Source organism: Drosophila hydei, unplaced genomic scaffold (assembly GCF_003285905.1).
Source record: "Drosophila hydei strain 15085-1641.00,03,60 unplaced genomic scaffold, DhydRS2 tig00008114-arrow-pilon, whole genome shotgun sequence".
NCBI lineage: Eukaryota > Metazoa > Arthropoda > Insecta > Diptera > Drosophilidae > Drosophila > Drosophila hydei.
The window spans coordinates 8,629,843-8,645,891 of NW_022045827.1; the positions used below are offsets into that span (position 1 = coordinate 8,629,843).

The window sequence follows — 16,049 nt, forward strand, 5'->3', positions numbered from 1 at the left end:
AGCATATGGAAGCAGTTTTTATATTTTTTGGATTATATTTTGTTCTGTAATTAGTTCATTTTAAAATGCTTATTAATTTTTCGTTTATTATTTTTTATTACTTTATATTAATTTATTTGATTAAGGGCTAATTTAAAACCTTCGCGCGTCAGCTAGTGATGTAAAATGTTGTACAGTGTGCTGTGTATTATCGATTAATGATATTTTTTGGTATTCTTTTGCTAGCGCACTGCAGCCCACATCAGAATAAAATATTGTTCAATAAATGGATAAACTAATGGTCAGCACAAAGTAGGCGGCAGAAATTAAACCGCTGCCACGTGTCCGGATAAATTTCAAGTTGGCAACCTGAACTTACAATGAGGAATAAGCGAGCAACTGAAGCCGAAACAGCCGTAATAACAGAAAACATGTGCAAATGCAACGTAAACAACTTGCTGGCAAGTTGTACGATTCCGTTTACGGTGCTGCTCGTGGCCATAAGCTGCTTGCTGCCAGTGGCTCTGGCGGAGCCTTTGAAAGTTATTTATGCTGTGAATGCGGGCGGTGATGAGCATACGGATCAGAACGGCATACACTACGAGGCGGATCCGCTAAACGTAGGCATTTCGTCAGACTATGGCAAACATTTGCTTATGATTGGCCGCGTGCCGGAGCAGGACGAAGTGCTCTATCGTACGGAGCGCTATCATACCACCACCTTTGGCTACGACTTTCCCGCCGATGGCGATGGCGACTATGCACTTATTATGAAGTTCTGCGAGGTTTACTTCGATGCGCCCAATCGCAAAGTGTTCGATGTGCTGCTCAATCGGAAGCACACGGTCATCAAACAGCTGGACATCTATAACCAAGTGGGACGTGGCTCGGCGCACGATGAGATCGTATACTTTAAGATCATCAACGGTCGCATGCACTACGAGTATGAGGGTGAAATCGAGACGTCGGACGTGCGCAATGGTCGGCTGCGCTTGGACTTCATCAAGGGCGCACTCGATAATCCGAAGATCAATGCATTTGCGCTGCTCAAGGGCGATGTCTCCCAGCTGCCGCGCCTGCACAACACGGAGGCCAGCGAGCGACGTGCCGAGCCGGAGGACGAGGACAAGCCTCGCGCAGCGCGTCCGCGGGATAATCAGCAGCATCAGGAGCGCATTGTGCGGTACAATGAGCGACCGGCGCAGCGGGGCTACGAGGAGGACGAGGATGAGGATGACTATGATCTGGAGGAGGGTGAACTACAGCCAGATATGCCGCAACGCCAACAGCAACAACAACAGCAGCAGCAACAACAGCAGCAGCAACCTCAACAGCAGCAGCAACAACAACAGCAGCAGCAATCGACACTAGGATCGAAGCGAACGCGCAGTGGTCCACGTCAGCCGAATCCCTATTCGATGGATGACTCCTCCATACTGATGCCCGTTTTTATAGCCATAGGGGCGTTCATACCGCTGCTATTTTGCCTGTGCAAGCTCTGATCCCCATGGGATCAATTCGTGTTGATTTTTTGTGATTTTTATAAAAGACTTAATTATATAATTATCGTTTAGTTTTTAGCGACAAAATGTAAAAGGTTTTATGTTTCTTTCCACCATTTGCCAACGCACAAATCTCTCTTACTTTATATATAGATATATGAATATTTATTTATATATATGCATGCTATAATATTTTGTTCCTTTCGTATGAATAATCAAATCACTCGCCAGGCTCGTTTACTTAAGCTCAAGATTTTTTGGTTCTTCAATTTTGGCTTTTTGAATAAGAAAATATTTAACAGCTTCAAACGAAATCAATGAAATAAACTTTGTTTGTTATTTACAAATTGTTTTAATGATATTGTCAAGAATTTTGTATTATTCAGAGTAAGATTATAGACTAAGATATGTTCGATGAGGCAATGCATCTTCAAGTACAGTAAAGCCTCCTCAAACGAAATACATATAATTTTGAATCGGATTGTCTGGATTACTGGACTACATTTAAATCTGAAAGCTGTAGATTTTAAATATTCTGTAGTCAGTAGTCATTTTAGGCAGGCTTTACTCTACTACAATAGGTTTCATTTTATGTTGCTTATAGACAAATGTCATCGTATTGTTTATGTTAAATATTTAACATGCTGAATGAACTTTACGCCTTTGTAAATGTTTCTCTATTTCGATCTTCTATTCTCACCTCTTCCCTTATCTTTTCCTCTCTTTTCACCTCTTGTTTTATCTTCTCTTCTGTTCCCATATCATCTGTTCTCATATCTTCTCTTGTCTTCTTCTCTTCTCTCTTCTCTTCCACTCAGTCCTTTTCTCTTTCTATTACTCATTGTTAAATATTAAAGATGTAGATAAATAGCGTACCATGTATCCATTGCAAATATTTCGACTTCCATTGTTTCTGTTGAACAAGAGGTCATCTTCCTGTCAAATATATAACATAATGACTCTAATTGTTCGCCTCAGTTGCTGCTGCTATTTAAAACAGATTAACAGATTAACTTCATGTCAAATATTATATATAAGAATAGACTTATATTCCAGTCAATTACTTAACATTCGGGAAAATTACTCATTAAAAACTTCTCTGCTATGGTTAAATATTTAGCATTAAGCTTAATAGCCTGCTGGCAATTAAGCCACTGTCAATAAGTAAACAGGGTCTATTACCAAAAGTTGTTCGAGCTAATGTAGGCATGTTAAGTTGTTCAAATGCGTTGCTAACTTTAACTGCATTTATACTTGTCAACGAAATGTTAAAGCAAAGTGCATGATGTCTAGGGTTCAAGTTCACTGCATTTAACACCCATGGTCAAGCTATAGCAAACGATTACGTGTGTTTTCTATCCAATGTATGACAGCTGGGGAGCGTTAATTTGTATGCAAGTGGAGGGAACAGCATCGTGACATTTTTAGAGAAACGCATTGAACAAACAATTTTATATATATTCAATAAAAAATTGACTGTAGAACTTTATTTGATAGATAGAAGAGGGCTTTATAAAATTAGGACAGTTACCAAATGGCTGCTCGTATGTACAGGCTAGAAATAAAAGCATTTCAAATAAAATATAATGGATATATATTATAAAATGGTATGTGCTCTCTAAAATGTATTTACTACTAAGTGACTAACAATAAGACAAACACACACGTGCACACACACGCACACTCGCACATACACATTGCACTTAACAGAGTTTTGGGTCATATGCAAAACAATAGAAAATGCGTTCTAAACAAAAATGCACAAATTGACTACATACTAAATAGACATAGGAATATACATATATTCATATATATATATTTATAGGAGCGTGCATAAATTGGGATGTGTGCATTAGCTGGAAAGGTTCTTGAAGACGCTTACAAATTAATTAACAGCATTAGGTTTGGATAAGGCAAAGAACCATAGAATAAGAGAACCCTAAGTAGAGCATCTATAACAGTTCTTAAAATCGAATTTCATTGCGTTGCAGCTGCTCGTAGGTGCTGGGTGTCAGCAGTTCGTAGCGTCCCTTGGATGTTTGATAGTAGAGCGCATCGTGCACCACATTTGGATCGTAGCCCTCCTTTTGCAGATCCACCTTGCGTAGCTTGAATGTACCAGTCAGATCCACCTTGGTGAGCAGTCGCAGTATTTGGGGACGCGCATAGGCGGGCAGCACTTTGGCAAGATTTGCAGCAAAGACATCCAGATCGAGTTCCCGCTGCGGATCGTAGATGGCAGCCATGCCGGCGCGTCCTTCGGTATGCGGTATGTTGACGCCGTACACCACGGTGTCCTTGTAGCCAGCCACATTGCTGACCTGCGCCTCCACCTCGCTGGTGGAAACATTTTCACCCTTCCAACGGAATGTGTCACCCGTGCGATCCTTAAAGTACAAATAGCCTTTCTCATCGGCGACTAGCAGATCGCCAGACAGAAATGCCATATCACCATGCTTGAATACATCCTTGACAATCTTCTTGGCCGATGCCTTGGCATCGACATAGCCCAGAAATTCGCGAGACGGATTGCCTTTGACGATTTTGCCAATGAAGACGCCTGGCTCGTTAGGCTCGCACAGCTCGCAGAGGCCATCCTTGTTGCGTATGGGCTCGCCCGTATCGGGATCGGCGCGTATAATTGAAATGGGATAAACCTTGGGCAATATGCGCGACACAAAGCCAATGGCGCCCACAGTATTATCGTGATTCATAATGTTCGCATTGCCCTCGGTGGCGCCATAGAATTCGCCCACTTTGGCAATGTTGAAGCGCTCCACAAACTGTGGCCAAATCTGCGGACGCAAACCGTTGCCAAACACCAGACGCACACGATGCGCACGATCGTGTTCCGATGGCTTCGTGGCCAAAATATAACGTGCCATCTCACCAATATATTGACCGACCTAGAGGGATTGAAAGTGTCAGAACGATAGTTTGGAGGCAGTTAAACAACACTTACAGTCGCTTTGAACTTGGTGCAGTCAGCAAAGTAGTTGGTGGCCGAGAACTTCTTGCGTATGGCGACCGTGGAGCCAAAGACTACCGCCTGACCCATGCACATGATGCCACCGGCGGTGTGGTACAGCGGCAATGGCGTATAGAACGTGTCAACATCCTTGAAGCCCATGGTATAGTGGATGCCGGCAGCAATGAACAAATAACTGAGGGAATGAATATAGATTTTGATTAATATTTATATAAAATTTAAAGCTTAAAAATAATTTACAATTGTTAAACAAACGAACTTGGCAGGAGACAATTCTGGCTATAAGCCTTTTTTGGTACTTGAATTGAGATCAGAAATAAATTCTACATAAAATTCTTACATCAATTAAAAATAAATTATATTGTAACTCTACATTAAAAATAATATATTAAATTATATAATTTTATATTATATTCAAAATATTAATATAAAAATATGATTCTATGTTAAAAATATTTTCAGTCTCAAACTTTCCTTAGCTTTCACTTTTTATTGTAGAAAATTGTGCCATAAATAAATATTTTAATAAAAACTCTTTAGCCTAGCGAACAATTGATTAGAAAATTTACATTTCTAGTCAGTTTGTATATTGAAAATTCTATTTTTATAAATATATAGATATATCTCAATTGAATATCAAGTGGCTATATGGCGTTCAATTAGAGACCTGCACGAATGCATTTGAACAGTTGAGGCGAAAGTCATTCATTTATTACGATTAGTCTATTTGAAGGCAAGGGAATGACTTGATTTGCCTGGAATTTTATAGGCAGAACTCCCTGAAGGTAAGGGCTTCAAAGAACTATTCATAATAAATTAAATATAATATTTGATTGTTGCTATTGTTAGCTAATCTTTCTCTCTCTCGTTCTATGCCCTCGTCTCTTACCGTGAGTGGGAGATGACAGCTGCCTTGGGCAAGCCCGTAGTGCCCGACGTATAGATGTAGACGAGTTTGTCGTGATGCGCCACCTGCGTCTTGCCGGGTTTCTCCACGCTGGCCGCTGTGAGCAGCGTATTCAGATTCTTGGCCTGTTTGACCGCATCCGATTGTGTGTTGTTATTCTCGTTGTTGAACTGGAAGAGTGCCATATCGGCTGGCAGCTCTTTGTTAACATCGGCAATGGCCTCGGCGAAATCCTCGCCATAGATCAGTGCATTGCAATGGGCTACCGTGATGCTGTGCAGCAGCGATGGGCCACGCAGATTCGTATTGATCAGTGGCGTAATGATGCCGATTTTGGACAGACCCAGCCAGGTGGCCACATACTCGGCGCGATTCTCCAGCAGCAGGCCGACCACATTGCCCTTCTGATAGCCCTGCGCCTGCAGCACATTGGCCACACGGTTGGCATGCTCGTTCACCTGACGGAAGGTCCATCTCTGCGTGTCACTGACCACGGCTATCTTGTCCGGATGCGCCAGCACATTCTCCTCGAAGACATCGGCCACGGTGTTGTTGAGGCGTTCACGGCGTTTCGTATAGCGCAGCAGCTTTCCATAGGCCCAAAGAGCGCTACAGAAAAAGAGTAACAAACACGATTACCGTTAAGTTGCTATAAAAAATAGTGTATGCGTGTGCGTGCGTGTGTGTGTGTATATGGGGATAATCAATAGATCTGCTGGACTTGCGTGTTTTATGGCTCGATTGTGAAAATAAACCAAAATAGCTCAGGCGTGCACAGATAAGGCGTAAAGTGCATATAACCATGGCACACAATACTGGAGGGAAGGGCAGGTGCGCAATTGCCGTTAAGTGTACCTGTGAAATCAGCTTGAAGCGTTTTCAAATTGAATAATCAGGCAAGTGTTTTACTACAACAAGAGCGAAAGTTTATGAATTTGATAACTAGCTGAAATTAAGTTAAGAAAACTAATTATTCATATAACAAATGATTGAGGCTTTGAATTATGTGACTTGACCTATTAAATATATTATTTAACATTGTTGTTAAATGTTGTCAACTGACTATATTACTCAAGAACTTATGTTCTCATTATTTATTTTTGAATAGTATTCTTCAGTCTCAAACTGTAAACAAACATATCAAATATTTGTATGTTTATTTAAATATTTTATTAGCTAATATGTGTGAGTTATCTTATTTGTATATGCGATATTTTGTAATTGCATTGATATACAATATTAATTTTAAAGATTTCGAGATTTCTAGATTTCAGATTCAAATCTTTAGCTAAACAAAAATCTTATGTATAATATTTCTATTCTATAAATAAAGCCATTAAAGATAAATTCATAGATAAAACTTGGTTTCTAATAGACTTGCATATAATATGTGGATCAATCCATTAATCTGATGATTTACCACTTTAATATAATAATTCTTATATACTCTTAAGTAGACAGATTTGATAGACTCCCAATGTAAGCTTAAGATATTTATCTTATACATATTTTCCAACCTCTAGCTGTACAGCGAAACAGTGCACAAAACCTATATACTCTATACTCTACTCGAACGAGTATAAAATGCAGAATCTGACGCCGACCGCAAAAGACAGTCGAGCTGAACCGCATTGTAGTGAAAGAAAATGCTGAATTTGCGGTATTTTATAGCATACTATATATAGCTATATAGTATTTGAGTATTGATTTCTGTTTAGTTTTTTTTAGTATAATATATATAGTATTTTAGTATCGATGTTCCATAAAAGATAATTAAGTAAAAAAATCCCAGCAAACCAGTTTGGAAATTCTGTTAAACTAAACAACAATTTGCCATTCATTATATATAAAATAGTTTATATAAAAGTTATGCCAATTAAAGCAGAGCATATAGAGCAACAACTAGATAAATTTCTGTGTAAAATATAAATCAGTCAGCGTAGATCAAAGGTTATTTTGAAATTAGAATTAGAGCCAGAACTAGAACTGTTTTCAAAATAACTATAGATTACGTAAGTGATACTAAGCCTAAATTTAGAAGTGACATAGATTATATAGATGTGGTCATATATAATGCTAAAAAAAAAATATAAATATATAGTATAGTCTTAAAGTCCCTAACTCTTACTCTTTTCATTAATTTGAACATCGACTAATTCCAGTAAGGGGTTATCGTAAACCCCTTCTCTTTTGCGAAAAGTAAAGAAATGTTATGTATAGAGCACAACGAAAGTTAACGAACGTTATCTATAACCCGATTAGCACTAAGCGCCCCCCTGGGCATTCAGGTGCGAACAGAATCTAGCTTAGCATTTCTATCAATTTATAGAACTTTTGAACGGCACTTGAGTTAGCTTTGCACTTGAACGTACTTTGTACTGAATGGAAAGTGTAGCATAGCTGATAAGATAGCTGGCTTAAGCAATTGTGTTTGGATTATTTCCCATGTCGATGTGCTAGAAATTAATTCAGCTTTGTAATTAGAATGACCAGAGGAGGCCACAAGGAATGTCAATTCAAGCGATAAACTGCCAATTGGCCTGCTGATAATACGTATAGATACATAATATAGATATATAATATATGTATATAATATATATATATATCTGTGCAATTTATGCCAGCTCGAGACTGTGTATGAGCGGAGCTCTGCAAGGTCGTCAAGCAACAACTTGCAGCAACTGACCGATCTTAAGAATTTTGTTCATTAACTCAAAATACGTTTGACCTTGTTGCTGTTGTTGTTATTGCTGTGGCTTGGAACTTGATCTTACGTGTTTTTTGTCTCGGTGGCATCAAACCGAACTTCAGCAAAATTTCGACTCTGCGCCTCAATGCCAACGACATAATATCACGGATCTATACAATTATTGTTTTCAAACAGCTGAATGAAATGTGAGTAATTGCTAAAAAAAAACTAAATATTGTGTGTTATACATATTGGCAGTTGTACATTTTCATTACAAGCTTTAGTTTATGGCTTGTTAAGTAATTACTAAATATAAAGATATATACAGCTGTAAAAAATATTTTTATATTTTTCACAATTTTCTTTGTATCATGTGTATGCTAGCATTGATCCTACTGCTAATTATATTAATAATATTCGAATTTTCAGAAGGGTATCAATGACATTAATTTTCAACTTTGACTTATTAAATTACGATATATCTAGTAAACATTGAGTATCGCATATCTTATATTTGTTTTGTTTGTCTATATGATTTTGTATTTTAGTCAATTATCTGCCGATTCCACAAGGCAGTGAAATATCTCGTATACCGTATATATATAGTCTCCGCTATTTCCGATCAACCATATCGAACTATGTGTCCCATGCAAAATTCCTATAGATCAGCGCCCTCTCTGCCAACACATTGGCCTTTTATAATTGTCATTTGCATTAAATTAGTGTTGCTTGCCAAGCGTTGGCAACTCTAGTTGAGCAGCGCTGCCACCATGTGCTACTTCCGCAATTTTTAATTGAATTCAAATGAAAACAGAGAGAGAGAGAGAGAAAAACAATAATTAAACCCCAAAAGTAAGTTGTTTGACGACGTTTTCAAGAACAGCCCGTGTGCTGCACAACGTCAACGTCGAACTCGACGTCGACGTCGCTAACTGTGTCAGTCACTACAACTCTGTTTCTTCCGCCCTACTCAAAGAGAGCAAGAGAGAGACGTAAGATAAAAAAAAAACAAAAATTAGTATGCGCTGCAGAAACTCTTCGCGCATTATCGCATGGATTGGGCAGTCGCTCAATGGTGTATGAAAAGTGAATTTGATTTTCGAAGTTTGTTTTGGTTTGTGTATTTTTTTTTAGCCACCTACTGGCACTGTTCATAGCGACCTTGAACCTGAACGAGTCAATGACTGGTAATAAAAAAAATAGGCAATACGATAAAATATGTGCGTAACTGATATCTCAATTGGATGACACATTCTGGCATATGTTTTTGTTTACATGGCGCCATTAAATATATAAGTATTTTGTGAAAATCCGGAAAAAGAGAAAACTTTAGGCGCAGCTTTTCACACATCTATGAATAGTGGCAGTGGCTGTGGCTGCTGCAGACATTCGACCCCAATAGACGGGAGAAACGAGTTTTTCTATGACTTTTTTTGCTCTTTTACTTGTTATGGGCTTTCGGGTACAATGGGCAAAGTAGACGACGATCTGTTTGCGGTTAAATGGCAGACACAGTGAGAGCGCAGAGAGGGGGGAATGTGAGGCGTTTGTCAAATGGATTTATAAAAGAAAATGTAAATTGTATTGAAATGCACACCACTTGCGGTATTGTAAACGAATCAACATTATGGCGCACACCAGGCCATAGACACACGCACGCACACAACCACAGTCCACACATGCACATACACAAAACTCACGTTAAATCTCGTTTGGCTGTTGCTCCCGCGATGTAGAACCAGCGCCAAGACCTTGTTAGCAGCAAAGCGCTGATCGCAGCGAGTAACGCAAAAAACCAACCCATTGTATTGAGTGTGTAGACGACACAGGCGACAGTCAATGCAAATGCGACCGTCGCGCAAAAATAGCGAAATATGACTAAAAACCGTTCGCGTCGTTGGCGCTTACGTTGCTGTATCGATCGATAGCTCAGCGATAACGATTGCCGATGCTGATGATCAGCTGTGTTGGTAGTGCTGCGTAACTGTTAAGCATCGGCGTTGCCAGATTACATAAAATGTTTTTAATTGCACGATAATAGTACTATATTCGAAACATAAATGAACAACACTTACATTCGTGCTATAGAGCGCACAGTTATCAATATTGATAACCACGTTTCGGGTCACATCATTGTCCAATAAAGTATTATGCTGTTGAAGATAATTTGTTCAAATATTTTACGCGCCATTTCAGCAAAGCTTTTTGTGTAAGCTTTCGAAAGCTTCAATTGTTCGGTGTCGCAGTTATTGACTTTTGCAGAAATTTGCATATAAAGTCTGGGGATTCGTTATTCAACAGCTACAATAAGTATTACTTACGGTTAGTTCGCGCCTTTGTTGAATGTTGTCGCAATTGTTATAACGCAAGCGTTGATAACGCGTTTCATTACGTTGTCACAAGAACCCATTGAACATATAAAATGGTAGAAATTGTCGACGAAATCGTACAACTTTGCGAAATAACATTTTTCTACTTCTACCGGGCTGTATGGGCAACCCCGTTGTGAATATACTTTAAGCAATTTAAATTGCAATTACAATGATTTGTTTTGTTTTATAACAACTTTCGATGTTTGCGATTATCCTGCGAAGCGTTTTTATGAACTAGTTCTATGAGTAGTCAGCTGATGCGGACTTGGTCGAACGGGAAGTTCGGGAACTAAAATCATAAACATGACCTTATTTATTTAAACATTTATAACAATTATAAATACTTTTAATATTGTTATTGTAAGCTAGAAAGTATAAATTTTTAATTAAAAGTTTAGCGCTAATATTCTTTAGTTATCGATGATTGCAGTTATCGGATTGCATCAGCTGTTTAATGTTTAACCAGATGGCAACACCGCAAGCAAATTAAAGCCGCATCAACAACTTTTAACAATTGGAGGAATTCAGCATTATTTCTTTGTTATAAGAAGCCAAAGCAGCCACGCTATGAAAATATTATGTGAAGTGCAGGTGTTAAATCGCACAACGCAAGCAAATCGCACTCCGCGACCTGTAAAATCAACACTGGCTATTGGCTACAAGCAAAGCGCGCGCGACTCCAATGGCAATACCAAAAAGGAATTGGAAATGGTGCTTTTTACGCCACAGGTAAAAGCCGGCACGCGCTACAAGGTGCGCGATAATATACACTGTGTGCACACTAAGTTTGTGCTGGATGGCAAAGCGACCATTGGCTTTAAGCAGCCTGCAGAGAATTTGCTCATCAAATGTGATCCGATACAGCTGAAGGGCTTTCTGCAAACCCTTAAGCTGGGCATGGAGGGCAAGGACGCCATCAATCTGAGACTGAACATAGCTAACACAACTGCAATACCGCAGAAATCACAGCCGCAGCTGCGCATGACCATCAACAAACGCAGCGAGTATCCCATCAAAGGTTTTCCGCGCACCCTCAAATCTCTGACAATCAGAAATATTCAATTGGTGAAGCTCAGCTTTGAGATCTGTACGCTGCGCAATCTTACTACGCTCGATGTCAGTGGCAACAAGTTAACAAAGGTTTATATTAAAATTATTTAGACTATGATTCATAAAAAAATATATATATTTCTTTATTCAATCTGCACAGATACCCACGGAATTGGGTCGTCTTCCATTGACCACATTGCACTTGAGTGATAATGCACTGGGCGAGCTGAATGATTGGTGCTGGCTGCGCGGCAGCAAACTGCGTGAGTCTCTCGTTGAGCTTGACTTGTCGGACAATGGGCTGAGCTACTTTCCACCAGCCCTGGTTAGGTTAGAGCGTCTGGTTACGCTTAATCTGAATCACAATAATCTGAGTCATCTGCCGTTTGCCATACGCCGTCTGCAGAAGCTGCGCTCGCTCCATGTGTCCAGCAACAAGCTGGAATCTCTGCCCGCTGCAATTGAGGATCTTCACATTGATTTGCTGGATGTGTGGGGCAACTGCTTTAAGGGCTTCAATATGGAAGCGGCTCGTACGCAGGTGCAACGCTTAGCTGCCGGACACACGCCGGCGCCGCTTTGGTTACAGGCGGCTCGCATTGTCGCCAGCCACAAACTGCCCTTTTCAGAAAGTACACTGCCTGCCATACTCATTGAACTAATCTCAGAGGCGCCCAAGTGCCTATGCGGCAAGCTGTGCTATGCGCTGGAGTCACGCGATCTGCTAAAGCGCGTGACACAGCCGAAGTTTACCAATATCAAAAACTTAACCTATAGTCGCGAGCACCAGATCTACTCCGATATCATCATCTGTGGCTCCAATTGTTGTGCCTATCAGCAACTGAAGGGTCTATTCAATATACTCATCTCTTGATTTTCTTTATTTAAGGCAAATGGATTTTGTAGCCTTTTTTACAACGAAGTGCCGAATCCATTCCATCATGTCTGGAACTTAATCGGCAACACAAATTTAAAACGGTTTTCTTTTAGCTTACTTTGAAATTGAACCATTTTAATTTGTATAATTAGAAATCAGCTTAGTTGATTATATTTATTGGTGTATTATTTAAAACATTCATTCCAATCATTTGCTTTTACTAAATCAAAAACTTCATTTAATAGGAATTCTAATTAGAACACGACTGAAAAAATATTTATTACATATTAAAAAGAATGAAAGTTTCACTTTGTTAAGTAACAACTCGATGCCAATAAAAACGAATTTAATAATTTAACTTATATGAATTGTATGATGTTAATATGTTGAATAAGTGTTTGATATGCCCCACTCTAATTTATATAGATTTTTGAATTTATATATAAATTTAAATTTATATAAATTTATATATATATATATATATTTGCAATTTTGATATGTGATATAGTTTTTGGTTTCTTTCAGATTTATTTATTAGGTAATTTTATTTTAAAATATATTTTAAATATTGTATTTAAAAAAGACCCGCTTAAGTACTGTATTGTATTTAAAATACATACAAAATTGTATTTCCTGCATGTTTTGCCAGCTAAGTGCTTTATCTTGTTGAAATGTAAATGTAACTTTTTTATACCCTTGTTAAAAATATTGTTTATTAGAAATTGTGTCACAAAATATTTAAAGCTTAGTAAGAGAAAACCCGGGGTATACTTTATTTCTACTATATATATATATATATATATATATATATATATATATATATATATATATATATATATATATATTTGTATACTAATAACACCAATATATAAATATGTGTATATAAATAGCTAAGCATATTATATGGTATAAGATTCTTATAAAAAAATTATAAAATTCTTATAAATTCTTATGCATATGATGTAATTAAGATATTCTACATATTTGTTTACAGTTATATATTATTTTTTCATTATATAATATATATTTCATAATATTAATATTAATTTTTATTTTTTTAACAATACTTTTAAACCATTTTGAAAACAACTTTCTTAAAGAATCCGTTATAAATTTTAACCAAATACCCTTATTAAGTAGCTAATAATGATTCAGAACTCTCATTACTTTTCTATATAAACAAAATTGGGCAACAATTTATGTTATAAACATGATAAATTTTCATAAAATATACAAATTTTCCTTTATTAATAGCTATAAAAGCCAAAAAAAAAAACCATTTTATATATATATATATATATATATTTGTATACTAATAACACCAATATATAAATATGTGTATATAAATAGCTAAGCATATTATATGGTATAAGATTCTTATAAAAAAATTATAAAATTCTTATAAATTCTTATGCATATGCTGTAATTAAGATATTCTACATTTCAACAATTCATTCAATGAATGATATAAGCATAAGTTGTATGTAAAGTTCTTCTTCCAATATCTGAAGGCTTAACTCCGATATTTGGAAGGTTTCTCGTCTTCCATATACTTTTTAGTTATATCATTTCATTGAACATTTCCTCACACACACAATTAATTTTTTGATTCACTTAACTATACATGTATATATGAGATATGCTATACTCTTTCAGTATTATCTTAAATTACACTATATAGCATGTAGCATGTTCCTTGACATTATTGCAAATATCTATAAAAATATCATCGATGTGGAAAATATCCAATAATATTATAATAGAAAGTTTTCTGCCCATGAGTCTCTAGATCTATAAGAAAACTTTCTATTATATATTATCATTCTCAACAAATCTCTACCTCGAGTTAGGGTATTTCGCCTTCAATATTGATTTAGTCTTTATTCGTCTTGTTAATAAGCAGGATTCCTGCCTCTCGCCCAAGCCCTACTCTGATGTACGCATGCAATGATTACTTTTCATTTTGTATGGGCCTAGTCTTTTGGTATGGCTTGGCTTGTTTGGCTCTTGTTGATAAGAGAAAGCCTTCGTTAAAGTGTAATCAACTCGTATGTGAAGCGCACTTTGTGGCTGCAATGAAAGCAGCTGCGAAAAAGGACTCTCAATCGGGCCTTCACTTTCACTGCTGCTGCTGCTCACGAACGCATAAAGACATTTACACGCACAGGCACGAGCTGTTACCCAGTTTCAGTATGCCAGCCACGCCCCCCACTACGCCCCTGCTCCCTAGGCGCATCGCTTACTTTGTTTTCATATAACAGGCGCTCGTTGTTTTTATTATTAAAAGCTTCGTGCGTATGTGACTTGCATAAATGCTGGCAGTAGCATGACTTTTTATCAGCCTTAAACTGACACCTAAACACACGCACACTCACACTCACACTGCCACACACACACACACACACAGAGTTGCTATCATTTTCTTGGCATTTTTCGTTCAGCTTTATCAAATCAAAACTCCGAGGCGCTGCTACTTTTTTAAATAAGCATAAACACAGGGACAGTCTTGCGACTGCTGTCTGCTGTCTCCAGCCTCCATCTGCCACGCCCCCACTTGCCAGACAAAGAGCTGCGAGTTAATGTGCAGCTGGGGAATAGGCCAGAGCAAGCAAATAGGCAAAAGGCTAAGGATGCGCCATGACTTGTGGCAAAATTCGGCCTAACTATAAAAATCTTTATCGGCATGTGTGCACACAGCTGAAGGGGCAGAGGCGCAGAGGAGCAGAGGGTTACGTTGGTCGGGGGGACGGTCTGCCTAAGCAGCACAAATCCAATTTTGAGCAGCATTTAAGTGTCCTGCCAACGTCTATGCCATTTCCTGTGACCCCTTCAGCTGCCTACTAAAAAAAAGTTTGCTTTCCTTTCGTTTCTTTTTTGTTAGCTATGCAGATACACACATACACACAAGTATATGTATGTGTATGTGAGTGTATGTGAGTGTATGTGTGCCTTCTTCTGGCCGTGACATTGTCATGTGTTTGTGCTTGGCAAATATTTGACTTGATTTTACATTCGTTTCAACTCACTTCTTCAGCGCGCGCCTACAAGACTGCAATGAAAATTTATTCTGAAAAAGGAAACAAACTTTATTTACATAAATGATTTAAATATATTTAACACATATACACAAATTGAGCAAGCATGTAGAACATTTAGATAAACAAAGAAAGTAAAGCAGGCCTTAATAAAATGAGCAAAAAATTATGATAAAAAACTTCAATGAAACTTGGTTAATTTTGAATCCGAGTTTTGCTTATTTACTATTAATTAAATATATTGCTAATATCAATAAAAATTTTTGTAATTTATTTTATAAATAAATATTTATTAATGTAAAAGTAATATTATTTTAAATATTATATACCTTATTATATTTGTTTACAGTTATATATTATTTTTTCATTATATAATATATATTTCATAATATTAATATTAATTTTTATTTTTTTAACAATACTTTTAAACCATTTTGAAAACAACTTTCTTAAAGAATCCGTTATAAATTTTAACCAAATACCCCTATTAAGTAGCTAATAATGATTCAGAACTCTCATTACTTTTCTATATAAACAAAATTGGGCAACAATTTATGTTATAAACATGATAAATTTTCATAAAATATACAAATTTTCCTTTATTAATAGCTATAAAAGCCAAAAAAAAAACCATTTTATAGTCAAGTTA

The 16,049-nt window shown here is 37.2% G+C and overlaps 3 protein-coding genes across 3 annotated transcripts; 2 read left to right on the forward strand and 1 right to left on the reverse strand.

The window, feature by feature from the left end:
- The first annotated feature begins 250 nt into the window (after window positions 1-250).
- On the forward strand, window positions 251-1,657 carry LOC111601136 (malectin-A). The gene has a single exon (XM_023317607.2). The coding sequence runs from the start codon at window positions 360-362 to the stop codon at window positions 1,479-1,481; it is 1,122 nt and encodes a 373-aa protein (XP_023173375.2). The 5' UTR covers window positions 251-359; the 3' UTR covers window positions 1,482-1,657.
- A 1,304-nt stretch (window positions 1,658-2,961) lies between these two features.
- On the reverse strand, window positions 2,962-10,199 carry LOC111601242 (long-chain fatty acid transport protein 4). Its single transcript, XM_023317743.2, has 5 exons — window positions 10,142-10,199; window positions 9,767-10,050; window positions 5,360-5,986; window positions 4,444-4,645; window positions 2,962-4,387 (listed from the first exon to the last, which is right to left on the reverse strand). The coding sequence occupies exons 2-5, from the start codon at window positions 9,868-9,870 to the stop codon at window positions 3,446-3,448; spliced, it is 1,875 nt and encodes a 624-aa protein (XP_023173511.2). The 5' UTR covers window positions 9,871-10,050; window positions 10,142-10,199; the 3' UTR covers window positions 2,962-3,445.
- Window positions 10,200-10,869: 670 nt separating this feature from the next.
- LOC111601252 (leucine-rich repeat protein 1) lies at window positions 10,870-12,625 on the forward strand. The gene is made up of 2 exons (XM_023317755.2): window positions 10,870-11,578; window positions 11,649-12,625. Exons 1-2 carry the CDS (start codon window positions 11,006-11,008, stop codon window positions 12,360-12,362), a joined length of 1,287 nt encoding a protein of 428 aa, XP_023173523.2. The 5' UTR covers window positions 10,870-11,005; the 3' UTR covers window positions 12,363-12,625.
- The last annotated feature ends 3,424 nt before the right edge of the window (window positions 12,626-16,049 follow it).